At 42.9% G+C, this 15,327-nt stretch overlaps 1 protein-coding gene across 1 annotated transcript; it reads right to left on the minus strand.

Annotated features, from left to right (window-relative positions):
• Window positions 1–4,479: 4,479 nt before the first annotated feature.
• On the minus strand, window positions 4,480–6,931 carry fzd9b (frizzled class receptor 9b). Its single transcript, XM_088381463.1, has one exon. It carries the CDS (start codon window positions 6,620–6,622, stop codon window positions 4,832–4,834), a length of 1,791 nt encoding a protein of 596 aa, XP_088237589.1. The 5' UTR covers window positions 6,623–6,931; the 3' UTR covers window positions 4,480–4,831.
• Window positions 6,932–15,327: the final 8,396 nt, after the last annotated feature.

Here is a 15,327-nt window from a genome sequence, read left to right on the forward strand (position 1 = left end):
GATGAATGAAGATTGTGATGTAGTGGTGAAGTGATTAATTGATTAGTCAATCGATGGCATTGAGAAAAAAAAAAGTGATTTTACATGGCCCAAGATAACAAGTTCCAAACGCCCACATCCTGTCCTTTCCCACTCCCACCTTTTAGTGAGCCCCCAAAAGCAGCCCCTTGCATTGCGTTTGTGTTCTTTGTTGATGCTGTTTTTCACATTTTTTTCGTCCTTTTTAACTCCTGCTCCGTTGCTTTTTCTCTGGGGAGACACTCTTTGGAACAAGAGATTAGAGCTGGTGCTGCCTAGCAACTGAATAAAAATGGCAGTAACAAAAGCGGCGCTCTCACTCTCAAATGTCTGACCTACATAATCCCAAAGCTCTGATCATACAACACAACAACATGATGAAAGGCCCGCCGTGATTTAACCCTCAAACAAACATTCGCCGTCGGTGACCCCCCCCCCATCTTCCCAAAGAGCTACCTCGCTCTCCTGCTGCTCCACACCAAAGCGTGACTCGTGAAATCTTGACGCTGCCTAATTAGAAAGGAAGAAGAGGCAGAGAAGACTTTTTGGAAATGAGATGAATGCATATGTGGGGAGATGGCAGCAGAGTGGCAAAGGAGATTAAGAGTGATCACAGAAAGGCTGTGGGCTTCACAGCAGACTCATGCACGCTTCAGCCACAGGCAAACAGCACAGGGGTGAAGAGAGACGGAGGAAACAGCTTCACTTCTCTGTTTTCTCCTTTCCGATCAAAGGACATGAGAGAAAAGTATCATTCCGAAAAAAAATACAATGAATAGATAGAAACATATTTGAAACTTTTTCTTTAGATGCACGTTAAGCTGAACTAAAAGTAGATGCCAGGTGACATTTTCCAAATGCAGGTGCATCTCAATAAATTAGAGTTCAGGCTCATGTTAATTTAAAAATTTGAAACTCATGTTGGTGCACAAAAACTTTGAATTAGCTCAAGTTCAGTTATGAAGCAGAATATTTGCACTGAAAAACTTTTTTTTGTATTTATGCTTTCAAAACAAATAATGAAAATGAATAATGATAGTGACAAGCTAATGGTTTGTCTATTTGATCCAAAGCTAACCAAACCATTTTAAACTTATTGACGTTTTTAGACAGCATATAAAATGAGAAGTCTTCAACCCAAAAGAAGAATTTATATATGAATTTAAAAGTGCCACTGCTAATCAGAACACTTGTTCAAAGCCAATCAACAAACTTTCCATATTTGTGGACTTTCGTTACTCCGACGTGACAACCTCTCATACCAACAATTTGATCTCTTGATACTCATTTCAGAAAATCAACGTCAAGCCAAATTCACGCCGGTGTGCTTTCACCCACGATTCACCTCTGAGATGACTGCGTCAGTGTTTGTGTGTGCGGCATGATGGGTCACTGTGTGTGTGTGTGGCAGGGGGGTCTTGGTGTAGCAGCAGTGGCAGACTGGGTGTCTAATTAGAGTCCAGTTGCGTGGTGTGACGAGCTGTGTGAACTCGGGTGTTCTCCGACTAGCACATTTTCATGGTAAGCGTCTCTTTGGGGGCCTGCAGGTTTTCAATGAACTCATTTGCACATCAAAACAGGCCAGGAAAGGGATAGTGCTCAAGGAGGGGGGAAGGACTGCCAGGGGAGGGAGGGCAGGCCAATGAAGGATGCTTTATTTTCTCCTGGTTTTTTTTTTCCGGGGGGCAAAGGGATAGAGTCTATGAGGGAGGCACATTGCTGCCATAATGATCGACTTTAATCAGACCCATGACCAGCTGCATGGATTTCTCCTGTGCAGACAATAACATGGTGTCAGCAGATAAACTGCTGCGGTGTTTTAAGAATTTTCATCAAAACAAATGTTGCTAATCCTAATCCAAATAATCTCACGCTGCATTTCTAAGTACATTTTGAAAACTCTTGTAGACAGAATGAAACAATCCCTGATAGATCTACAAGGGAGTGCACCACCTTTTCCGGGAGTTTAACTTTTAGTTTAACTTTTGACCCAGACAAATGAGCTGCCCAGTGCGACTGACGCTGACACTATTAAGCCTCCTGCGTGAGCCAGAGCAAGAGAAGAAAAACAGCGTGGAGTCTTAGCCAAACTAAATGTTTCGATCGAGGCTGAGCTTACTCCTGAAAGTGGACATTATGGGGTGGAGTTTTCTCCAGAATGAGCCTAGTGATGATTGGATGGCTCCTTTCCCAAACTGCAGACCTCAGGTGTGTGTGTATTTGTGTACACTCATGTGTGTGTGTGTGCGTGTGTGAGTTTTGAAGGTGTTCCCGGCAGACACGTCTCTGGCGCCAAAGTAGCCGCAGCTCAAACAAACTCTGTTTTTGGACTGAACCTTCCTTTTTGCGTCTATCTGAAATGTTGTGCTGTGTGATTTCTCTTCCTTTGGTAAAACGAGAAACTAAATTTAGCTTCTAATGAGCTGGAACGACAGTATGTATGTGCTGATTGAGAGCATATTGGTGGAAAAAGAAACAATAACATCCTGCTTATCTAATGTTTTGAAGGAGATTAAAGATAGATGGCGCTGTTTCTTTGGAATTATTCACATTTTATGTATTAAATCCAGAGCAGTGACTCAATTGTGGAATTAATGTTTATTAAATACACACATCAATCATTAATTTACCAACTCAGGGTCGGTGGCGATGCATAAGTACCAAAAACACGTCAACATGTCACTATCAGTCTTCCTGATATAGAATGCCTTGACCTAGGCCTGGCCTACTTTTAGCAGATGTCATTTTGGCCCAATAATATTCAATCTTCTGTTAATGTCTATTTACTGAATGACATCATGTCTACAAATGACACTGGTTATTTGTTTACCAATAAGAAGACTAAAAAATAGCAGTAAAAGTTGGAAAAAATAAAAAGTCAAGTAAATTTCTCCCAAGCATGTAGCACATTTCCAATTTATGTCTTTAGCTGAAACAAATGAAGAAACTGAGTCCAAAAACAGCAGCTCCAGTCTTATCTGAAGTGCTGGCTGCAGGTGGAACAAGCTGCTTTGTGTCTCACACAGCAAGTGCTCGGCTTCTCCGGGTCATGTCACTGGAGTGTAATCTTGGGACGGAGCACGCGCCCCCGTTCAGGCATCCATGAAGTGGAACATGCGGCTTAAACACCACCAACCGAGTCTCCGGCTGTGAACTCCCTCCAAGCGAAACACCTCTTTTTAATAGTTAAATGTGATCTGCACAGTCCCAGAGTCCAAACCGTGAACCACTGTCTGCATTGGCCCGGTAATAAAACACACAAAGGGGAGGATGATGACCCCCCCCCTCCCTCGCCCCCTCCCATCTTGTTCTGGAGAAAGTAATTGAGGCTAACTCAGGCATGGCACATATCCACAGAACACTGCACCTAGTTGACATGTTTTTTTGATTTATAACGAAGAACTTAGAATTCATTAACACATAAACTCCAATACGCAGCGAACAATCCGTCATACAAGAATGATACTTTAACTTTGCTGGAATGCAAATGCTCCACTCCTGCTTCCAACTTGAAGGCAATGTTCTCAGAATGGCGCTGCACATGAAAATAATGTCCCGGTTATCATGTTTTTCCATGCTATCACTCGAATGCGCAACACAGGCATGAAACAATCAGTCTCGCTGCTGTCAATCATGTTTAGTCACTGTTTTACTATGGCTGCAATTCACATTAATGCTTAAATTGTTGAAGTCCTGTGATGCAAAACTATTTACTCCATTTGACAGCATGTGCACCAACATGGAGGTGTGTAATAAAATTGGCGTCATTACCGAGATGTTATTTGCAGGACCCAAATTGGGCTATTTTCATCCTGAAAATAACGCCAAGCGTGGCATTTTCTCGTGATTATTTCAATGTGAGAATAAAAGGTGCATTGTTTGGTTTTGTTAGGTCAAATAAAGATAATGTCTTGCAGTTTATGTGGAAATTCAGCCGCTGCTGAGTAGCTTCAGCACAATCGACACAACCGCAAACCACATATAAATACCAATCTTACATCACCTTGCTCAAACCACACAAATATGAGAAGTCGTGGCAAAATGGTGCCAGGCAATGAGGGTGAAATGCGCCTGTGATGCGTCGTGGATGATCAAAGCGTTTTCCCGGGCTCAAGCAGAGCAGCAAAGAGCAACAGCGGTGATTAAACCAGCTATTAATTAAACATATTCTTCTGTGCACTGCTGCTGCATTTTAAAAAAGGCGTGATGCAAACGTTCATGCTTGCCACAGTCTGTCCCTCTTTTCATCAGCGAGTCTCTTTGAGGATTATCTTCGGAGACGCCTCTGGGACGCATTTGGAGACGAGAGCCGCTGCAGAGACATTCCCAGAGAGAGAAATCAGCAAAACAAGACATGAGCGCTCACTTGTGACATATTAATTCTCTCATTCAACTCTGAAATATTCATCACAAGAGGCGGCGAAATTGTTTCCAAAACGACAACAAGCCAGGCGCTCGGAGTTGAACTGAAGTTTTACAAATTTATTATTTGTCATCCAAAAATAAAGTCGAGAGCCGGTGTTCTTACAAAAGGCACTTCATCTCTTTTTGAATAAATGCATCCAAACACAACATCCGGTGAGGGCAAAAAGATGAATTTAAATTAAATATATTTACAATAAATAAACATTTATACAGATTTATACATCTAATTGTGCTGCTTTGTAGAAGAAAAATCCCACAATCGCTTCTAACGGTCCACTACACGGAACAATATGGCAATACTGAACATGTCCCTTTTTGCAAACCATCTTGACCCCCCCACCTCCCCTCAGGTGTCTTTTTAGCAGCTCCTTATGCGTGCATGCGGGTGTCAGACATGAGTGGGAGTGTCTGCATGCAGTTCCGTCTTGGCCATGTGCAGGACCACGGCGGGCGATTTGTAATGGCAGTGGGTACTGCTGCAGCTGACTCCGCTGCAGGGCTTCCTGCTGCTAGTCCTGTCCGCCAGCTTCCTGCTGCACAGACCCTGCCACGTCTGCAAGGTCTTGGAGCTCCACACCCACACACCGCTGGTGATGCCCACCACCAGAGACATGAAGATCTTCAGCATGAAGATGGCCACGGTGGGCACAGAGTCCTGCAAGGAGCAGTCGCCGGCGTGGCCGTTGAAGGAGCCGCACGTGGCTTTCCTCCCTCTCAGCTTCCAGTAGTCCATGTTGAGCCTCTCGTAGAAGTAGCAGACGATGACGCACGTGGCGGGCACAGTGTAGAGGATGGAGTAGATGCCGATTTTCACCATGAGCTTCTCCAACTTCTCCGTGTTGGTGCCCTCGGTTTTCATCACCTTGCGGATGTGGAAGAGCGCTACGAAGCCGGTGAGGATGAAGGACGTGCCGATGACCAGGTAGCATGAGAGGGGGATGAGGACGAAGCCGGTGAGCGCCCCAGAGTCCATGCTGCCCACATAGCAGAGGCCCGTCAGCTCATCTCCGGCCACCTTCCTCATGGTGAGGATGACGATGGTCTTAAGAGCCGGGATGCCCCACGCTGCCATGTGAAAGTAGTTACTGTGCGCCTCGATGGCTTCGTGACCCCACTTCTTCCCCGCGGCCAGAAACCAGGTGAGGGTGAGGATGACCCACCAGATGGAGGAGGCCATGCCGAAGTAGTAGAGGATGAGGAAGACGATGGTGCACCCTGTGGATTCCAGCCCTTCTTGGATGATGTACAGCTCGCCGTGCTCCCGGTCACAGGCGATGTTCTCGGCGCCCGCCACGGAGCGGATGATGAAAGCCACCGAGTAGACGTTGTAGCACATGGAGAGGAAGATGATTGGCCTTTCCGGGTACTGGAAGCGGTGCGGCTCCAGTAGGAAAGTGAGCACGGTGAAAGCGGTGGATACAAAACACAGGATGGACCACACTGTCATCCAAATGAAGGCAAAGTCTTTGTCTCGCCTGGACCAGAACACGTCCACGGTAGGCGAGCAGCGCGGCGCGCACGACTGACTCTTCTCCACAAACTGGAACTTATCGGGGTTCTCGCAGGAGCCGCTGCCGCCGCTCGAGGTGCGCCCGCCGCTGGTCCCCGCCTGTCGAGGGCGAGGGGGCACAGGGAGCATGCCCTCACCTTTCTTGCCCTCGGTTCTGGTCTCGTTCTCAGGGGCTTCCATGCACAGGGCGTTGGGATCGTTCCTGGTGGGCAGCTTGGAGCAGTCGAGCGAGTCGGGCCAGGTGTAGCTGAACTTCTTCATGATGGGGGCGCATCTCTCCCGCGCCTGCTCGCACATGGGTCTGCAGGCAGGGATGGAGGTGGACACTTTGTCAGTGCACATGGGTGCGTAAAGGGAGCACAGAAAGAAGCGGAGGTGCACGTCACAGCCGTAAGCCACCAGAGGGGCAAACTCATTCAGCTTGATGGCAGCCTCCTTCTGGTCGTCATGGTCCATGAAGTTGGGCATGCGCGTCAGGTTGTAGCCGATGCCCTCGCACATGGGGATGGTGATGGGCTCGCACTTCGCCGGTCTTCCTCTCTCCAGCTCGTACGAGCCAATCTCGAAGCTGGAGCCAGAAATTACCAGCAGGCACCACAGAAAAATCGCCACCTTCAGCGGACAACCATCCATGCTCATCGTGGAGGTCAAAAATAGAGGTCGCTTCATATATACATTAAGATAGAAATGGGGCTGGAACAGTGTCAGAGCCTCGCTATTTCCCCATAACGAAAGCTGGAGTCACTCCGTTCAGCAAACACTTAAAATCACACAAAGTCTTCTTGCTGGGAATAAAAGTCCGTGATTTAAAAAAGAAGAAGAAGCAAAACGATTCAAAAAAGCGCAGGGGGAGTCCTTCACATGACAGTCAGCTCCGCGAGAGGAAACGAAGGACACGCGTTCCGGTCTTCGGTTGCTTGTGCTGCCGCTTCTAGGCTGCCGCACACTGAGACCGGAGAGCCGCGGTGGAGGGCTTGTGTCTGGGGGGGAAGGAGAGGGAGAGGTGTGGAGGGGAAAGGAGAGGAGAGGAGGGGGCGTGAGTCGTTGCGTGCCTCTCACGTTTCAGCGGAGGCACCCCACGCGGGGGAAGACTGCACAGATGGCGGGGGACGCTCAAATACTTCTGGTGTGACAATACTGCATGCGCTCTCGCTAAATAAATATATATATCTAGATAGATTAATATAATATCTGCAACTTAGTTCTCTCTCTCTCTCTCTCTCTCTCTCTCTCTCTCTCTCTCTCTCTCTCTCTCTCTGTCTTAGAAATAAATTAAATTCTCTTTGTTTTATTCACCAGATGGTAAGAATGTCTGAAAATAATTGCATAAAATCCAAATGAAAGCCACATAGTAGTAGCTACACAGTGAAGCTAGTCAGTATGGACAATTGTTTCCATCTAGTGGTTGAATATGCAGAGCATGCATATGTCACAGCTGTTGCAAGGAGCATTTGATCTTTTCTCAAACAGAGCTGGAACTCGAGAATTTTGGCCTCTTGCCCCGCAGCATTGAATTGACTGTCAAGTTCAGATTGTCTATATTAGAAGGCCGACTGTTCGAGACAGTTTAACATGGCACTGATTTATTGGTAACAGTTCATCAGCTGTTCTTTAGATAACTTAAAGAACTTTAGAAATATTTATTTCTAACGTTTTGAGATCATACACTAGGAAAAAAGCACAACTTGTATTTTGGGGTGTAAAATTATAATTTAAGTTGTAACAATTTAAAAATCTACAGTAAATTATTTATGGAAGCTGCCCAATATGTTGATTGCGATCTACTGGTCGATCGCGAAGGAGTTGTGGGTAGATCGCATGATATTCAAATAGTCGGGGATCCATCAAAACTATGACGTTTGTCTTTTGATTGACATACAGGGTAGCCAATCTGACGTCTGAACTTTTGACAAATTACGCATGCGCGTTAAATCACGCCAATTTGTGCATTTAACTTGCTGCGTCACTGGCCTCCAATTCATTTTAACTAAAGGGAATAAAAAGTTCAGGGCTCATGGACAGTTCTGGAACTTACTAACAGAGCGGGAATATCCAAATGTGCCATCTCCCTGACTGCATTATTTGGTTCCACCTATTTGTGCAAATCAGCCTTTTCCAACATGGATTATTAAATCTAAATGCCATGACTGATGATCATCTGGAAGCATGCTTGAAGCTGGCTATTAGCAGCTATTGTTCAGACCATGCTGCCTTGGCTGACACCATTCAGTGCAAGTCATCAGAGTAAGGTAAGGGCAAACAATATACTACAATGTGAGTTGTATTGTGCAATGTGGGTTCATGCAATTTTGCAAGATACAACAATGTGTCTTGAAGATGAATTTCAAATTCAATTAAAAAATTACCTATGCTAAAAATGAAAAAACAAAGAAAGAATACACAATATTAAATAGTAATCATAGTCACTTTAATAATGATAATATAGAAGAAATAAATGTTTTTTTTTGCATTTTTATTGAAGGTATGTAGAGTATTTTGACTTAGTCATCTTATAAGAGGTAAGTGTGGCCACCCCTGATTTATGGCAATAATGTTTGTTAGCACAACAAAGTATATGAGATATGGAAGAAAAAAAAAAAAAGCTTCGATTCAAGTCCAATGCAGTCAAATCTAAAGTGTGTTCCCAACTTTGAGATAATATCTTGTATGCTCTTGCAGAGACACTGTGAAAATCAGTAGAAATGGCTTTGGCTGAATCTCCACATCAGCTCTGCAAATTTTTAAGTGGCTGTCCAAGATAAGACATTTGAACGGGCCAAGAGACACCTGAGTACCTTTAAAAGGTCCTAGATTGTTATCGAGGCGTAATCACTTGGTATGCTGGGCAACACATATCATGATTAATTAACATCGAAGCATTATTTGACTTTTTATTCACAGTATTGTTTGACTCTTAGTGCTTTTTTCCTCACTGAGTTTAGTCATGGATGGATCAAGGAAGGTTATCCACATTGGTTAAAATGATTATTAGTGTGAACAACTCAAAAGTCACTTTGGATAGGCACCAACCACACATCCCCCTGCTCAGGATTATAGAAAATGGATTGATGTATGGATGTGATTTTTGCGGGTGCAGCAAATTCCAACAGTCCTGTCATCAGTATGATGTCGTCCAGCCGAGCGAACCGCTACAAATTCTCTTTTCTGTTTCCCTTCATTTCCAGGCTTTGTATCTGCAGTGCCAAGCTAAGCTAACCGTTGTAAGGTCATTTGACCACAGAAGTGAGAGTGGCATTGATTTTGTGCATTTGAGCACATTTTCCAAAACAAAAATAATCTTTGAATACATAATGATCCCCCCACTGAACAACCGACTTATTCTCTGTGTTCCAGAGTTAATAACCATGAAAAAAAAAATCACTGACACTGTGCTGCTTATTAGTTAGAGAGACACGAGGTCTGACCGCAATGCTTTCGGATCCTGGAGGGTCCATTGTGATTTCCCCCCACTTAATTTCATTATTTTTTTATTGACCTTGACAGTAAATGCGCAAAAGCAAATGAATAGGAACTATTTTGAATTAGGCCTTCTTTCTGGCTCAATTTTACATCTATTTATTTTTGCTATCCGGTGGAGGTAATCGTATAGTTTAATGGTTGAACTTACCGACTCTTTCTTTCTCTTAAAAAACGGTCGCATGTTAAGTCTTTGTATGCTTTGTAATAACCACCCTCCATGAGAATGGGCATCTTTAATTTCACACATTCATCAGACGAGCCGATGGAGTGTGGGCCTTGTAATTACTACCTCTTACTTATTGCTTATCATATATCAGGAACAAAGCTATAAACATCTCTTGGAAAACAATGCATGAGAATACGATCTCCTAGACACTGGCTGTCTGAGATTGTTTTGGATGTAATGTGAGAGACAACTCGCATTCAAAGCTATTCATCACATCTGCTGTAGTGCCTGCGGTGAACTGTCGAGGCTTGGATCACACTTTTGGGTCTTTGCTCATGTTGTGTTGTGTTAATCTGTAAATTATACGGTGCCACGGGAGTGTGTAAATCAGCAGCTGTTTATTCTAATTATGACTGGGCCTGTAGAGTTTAGTGAAGTCATTCAACTCTTTGAATTTGCAATCAGCAGGAAAAGAAGGGCCTTGTTTTACTTTCACTCATATAATCTTATAATCTATTAGGTGAATGGGAGTGATTCATTCTCTTCATGCATCTGTGTTCCTCATCCAAGAAATAACACCATTTAGAGCTTGTGCTCGGTCATTTAAACATGACTAAGTTAGTGAAATAATTTCCATGTTGACACTTGACTCAAATTGACATTGGTGCCAGAAATAGTAGCGCCTGTCAAACTGTGGGGGGAAAAAAAGTGAAGTATAAGTTATTGTGATGGCTTCAACATCTGGAAAGTGAGCAAAATACATTTTGACAATTTTATTTAGTCCATATATTTTTAATCACTAGTGTTGTGTAAGAACACAGTTCGTGTGTGCCTAATGTATACATGATAATTGTGAAAAAAATTCTCCTGCCTAGCAATAAACAAAACACTACACTGCAAGCTTTATGTGACATTGTTAGCTGCTCAGCTCATTGTACAGCGCCATATTTAAGCTACCAGCATATTTGTAAAGCAATAGTTACTCCCACGTGGGAAGCGTGGAATTCATATAAACATTGTTTGTGCAACAGCTCGTTGAAAATAGACATTACAAGGTGGACAAAGTGCCACCAGCCATTCCCCAAAGTACGTACCATCCATTTGTTATTCATTGTACACAATGTAAAACTGCACAGCCGAGGTAAATGCGCGAAATAAAATATTAGAAACAGTCGGCAAGGTAAGACAAGTTTATCATAGTACAGTGCAGCGACATGTAATTCAAAGTGCTTCACACAAGTCATTAAAATACAATGACAATGTGAAAAAGACCAGATTTAAAAGGACAGACATGAAAATGTCAAACAGAAAGAGGCCCCACGGTTGAGCCTTGTGGTACCCCTTATGTAATTTTGAGTTTCCTTTCATCAGTACGATGCAGTTCAGCACTTTACTGCTTCAAACTACAACCAAAATAATAGCTATGCTATATTTGACTCAGCATGAAACCCGGCATTGTTTTGGTGTTTTATGTTGTTTACTGTTTTTAATTCAGTTATTATTTTTTTTAGCCATCATTGGTTTTGTATGTCAACATTTTTCTTCATATACAGCACTTTATATGCAGCAATGGTTTTTGCTGTACAGTATAGGTTATACAACTAATGATAGTTAATTTAAAGAGGTGTTTCATTAAATGCAATTATCAGAGGTGTTATAAATCAAACACTGGCCTCATTTCAGTGAAATAGCGGTTTAGCTTTTTCACCAGTTATCCGGCAAACTAAATGTTTGGCTGAGTGGCTCTCTATATTTTTCCCTCTTCCAGTACCTCTTACCTTGTTTAATTCAACTTTACCCATAACAGCGCCACGTTTCAACTGCAGGATGTTTATTCATACTTGGGCATATGAAAACGGAATGTCAACACTTTCTCTAGTTCAGCTGACTATTCACTATAAATTGCTCTTGGATGTTAGGTGCTGATGAGAGCAACACATTCCTCTGAGTTTGCCCCAAAATAAATGAAGTCTGCTGCTACACGTCTGAAAATTTTATTTATAGGATGTGTTTGGTCAAAGGTCATAAGTCAATCACGCCATGATACTTTATATATGATATAAAGTTATTCTTGTGTGTGTTTGCAGCAGTTGACATCTCTCCTTTGATTTGAAATGTCTCAGAGTAAAATGTAGTCGTCTCTCAGATGTCCTTTGGAAGCAGCGCTGTTGAAAGCAATACGGCCACATGGTCATGTATCCATACTCGAGAGGGGCGAGGCAGTTTTGAATGGCTGAAGATTTGTGGTGAGGGGGAAGAAAGGTCAGATAACGTGGAAAGATTTAAAGGGTTTTATTGAAAGAGAGCCGAGGCGATGAAAGTTGAAATTTTTACATGACAGAAAATAAAGCTTTGCATAACTGAGAACTAAGAAAATGTTCTTTTCCACTCTTTCAGAATGTAAATCCGCTACAGGTGTCGTGTCAACTTAAATTGTGGGAATGGTTGTATTTCACTGTATGTTGGAGCAAAAGTGAGTGAATGATTGTGAGTAAGGCTGGGAATGAGGTAGGGATCAGTGACGACATTTAAAGGATTGGACACAACACTTGGAGTTGTCAAAGTGCCTTTCCAAGACATTCAGTTCATGCAACTGCACAATGTCAGAACAATATAACTAGGGCTCAATCCAATTATTCTCCAGGGAGCTCTGTTTTCAAATCACCTTTGACCCTTCATCATGAAATTGCTTCCTAAACTGCTCAGGTGCACCACATTTAAAGGGACAGAAAAAAAAGGCTTGATTTGAACACGATCGGAGTCAGCTGTGTTCAAATAGCGCGACAGCCCTCCGTCTACCTGCGCCAAATTTTTCTCGGTCTGTGAAATTGCCAAAACTGATACTGAAATTGCCAGACAGCCCCTCCCCTTGCATATTTGCGCCACACAGTGCGCCAGACTCGCGCTTGGAACGAAAATAGGGCCCCATATCTGAGGAGCCGCTTTAAAAGAGGTCAGCTCTAGCAATCTCACACTGGCTGTTAAATCAATTCTATGTCACGCTCATGAATAGCAGGCCAATAAGATCAATTAACAGTGAAATAGTCCGAATCTATGCCCTTTTACTGCTCGTCACCACCTCCCGGGACAGGCCTCGCTGATGTGTGGGACATGAGACGAGACCGCCAACCACATAGGACCCCTATCAATCTATAGCTGCATACCTTCACCCTGCACTCACGCACACAAACAGCTTAGTGCCTATTTTTACATCACATCCTGGCAACGCACATGAGAAAACAAGCCCCCTGCACTATCAGCGTATCCAGTGTTGTCTGGCCCTCACCGCTCTGCCCCCGTCTGATGTCGGAGAGGACAGGAACATAAGATAGCTGCTTAGGATAGCTGAAAGATGGCTGCTTTAGATAGCTGGAGATACCAAAACAACTTGATTATGCATTTGGCGACAGGGAGCCGTTGTTCAGACGTTGCGTGTAATTCTGCCAGTTAGTGTCGTGTTATCAAATCATTATCTAAATGAGATAGAACAATGAAGTCCATTGATAGTGTGCTTCCACTTTGCCTTGAAAGGTTAATGCGTCACTGTAAAATTAAAATTAAATGGATTTGCATTGTGATTATGACCGAGCAACTCAATAAAAAGTGGATGATTTTCATCTGGAATACAATTATTCCAAATGTGAGAGCTTGCATCATTATACTGCAATGAGGCTTAATTTAATTAGTTAAAAATCTGACTTATCAAAGCATATTAACTGTTTGTGAAAAGGCTAATCCTCCACAGTTATTTGCTAGCTAACATACTTTTATTGCTTGATAGTGTTTGACAGTATTTCAATGTTGTATTGTATTTAACTACACACCGGTTAAAAACAAAATAAACATAGCTTTGATCTGGAACATATTAATTGCATTTCCATTCCAAAGTTCATGAACCATGTCACGAATAAATTAAAAGCCAAGCAAATCCTTGATTGATTTGGCACTTTATGTGCAGAATGCTCACACACTAATATATTGAAAAAAACAATTTAAGAAAGAGATTAATCACCTCTGAAAATGAAACGAGATGACAAAATCATTATAGGACATAGAAAAGAATGACTCTGTTTTAAAGCAACAAGTTGGCACCGCCAATTTTAGCCTCCTTGGTTCAAGGCGGGAGCCCCCGCCGACGTAGGCTCATGTTACAACAAGACATCTGTGAAGTTATCTCTCTCTCTCTCTGGTCTAAACTTTCTATCTAGTTAGCACAGCTACTTTTTTTTTTTTTTTTGCTTTATAATTCTTTGTAGCACTGTACAGCATCAACATACAGAGCAGTTTTTGATATTTTGGTTACCTAGGTTACAAGAAAGTCCGAAATATTAGGAATAGCTCTTATTATAGCTAATAACTGAATATTATTATTTTTGTAAATGTTGAATATTTGATAGAGCTTGAAAGAGTATTCGGATAGCTGGCTAAACACACCAAATGTTTAAAGTACTGTAAATTGAACAAGGTTCCTTCTATTTCTAATCTGTTGGGATGGAAGCCGTCTCATGATGTCACAGTTGACATCATTGAGTGATGTTGATCAGATGCAGATCCTTGCCCGGCATGTTACCTTCCTCCTTATCTTGTGTTATCTCTTGTTTTATTAACACCACCGGCCTCCAGCAGGGCACCGGGAAGTTGTAGCCCGCAGGCGTTTTTAGACCACAGAGAGAACAGCCATCTTGCACACACACGCTGGAACACACAGACGCCTTGAGCCAAAAATGACAGCCTTCGACTCTTGTTGGGCTTCAAATCAATTTGTTGCTCTCCTCTCACTTAGCGTGTGCGTTTCATCTAATGATTCTACTTTAATCCCGCTAATCTGCATATCCAGTTTCTCAGGGACTCTGTTGGGAAATGGAACATGTGCAGGCCAAACGGTCATTATTCATTTTTCTAACACATTGACTCATTTTGCAACGCAGCCAAGAATGAAGATCTTTCCAGGAGTGAGTGAGACGCTTCGAGTCTATCACAGTGGGTCAGCATGATGATGAAGTGCAAATATCCCCAAAGTGTCTGATTACAGACTGGCGGCCCAACTCCATCGGAACCCCCCCCCCCCCCGCAACCCACCCACATCCATTTGTCATGTTTTCATGCATTTTACAATTTTGATTACATACTGTCAGCTGTAGAGAAGTCGTGCTAGGGGGAGTGTGAGTGAATGGCACAGAGAGTGACATATGTTACGCAGGGTTGAGTGAAGGAGAACACATGCTGTCCTTAGAGAGATCTTACAAAGAAGTGCATGTGAAACAAAGCTGCCAAGGCCCAAGCACACAATGAGAGGAGATAGGCTATATTCAGAGGGGAGCGTAGTTAGAGGACAAGTGGAGGAATATCAACTATCTTTGACCCTCCATTGCCCTCTAACAAACACCCCCGCCCTGGTCTACCCACCCCGTAAGCACCCTTACTGTAAGTCCGACAAGTCCTATTTATAAGCTGTGGATGGATGAGCAAATCAGGTGGAAAGAGTCCCCATTGGAAGGGTGAGCGCATGTGTTAATGTGTGTTTACATCTATCTTTGTAGGGAACGTTTTTGACTTGTCAGCCCTGCAGGTCATTGTGAAGTTGTCCTAAATATCACATTAATAGAAACGGCCAGTCCACAAAGCAACAGGTGGAACTATAATAAATATAAATGTAAAAAAAAAATATATATATATATTTAATATATATAAAATTAGCATTTATTATAGTTCCATATATATATATATC

Source organism: Syngnathus floridae, chromosome 7 (genome assembly GCF_059516105.1).
Source record: "Syngnathus floridae isolate MCC-2025c chromosome 7, RoL_Sflo_1.0, whole genome shotgun sequence".
In the NCBI taxonomy this organism is placed as follows: Eukaryota; Metazoa; Chordata; class Actinopteri; order Syngnathiformes; family Syngnathidae; genus Syngnathus; species Syngnathus floridae.

Coding starts and splice junctions, on each gene's coding strand:
- fzd9b (XM_088381463.1), bottom strand. CDS start 6,622: ATGAAGCGACCTCTATTTTTGACCTCCACGATGAGCATGGATGGTTGT.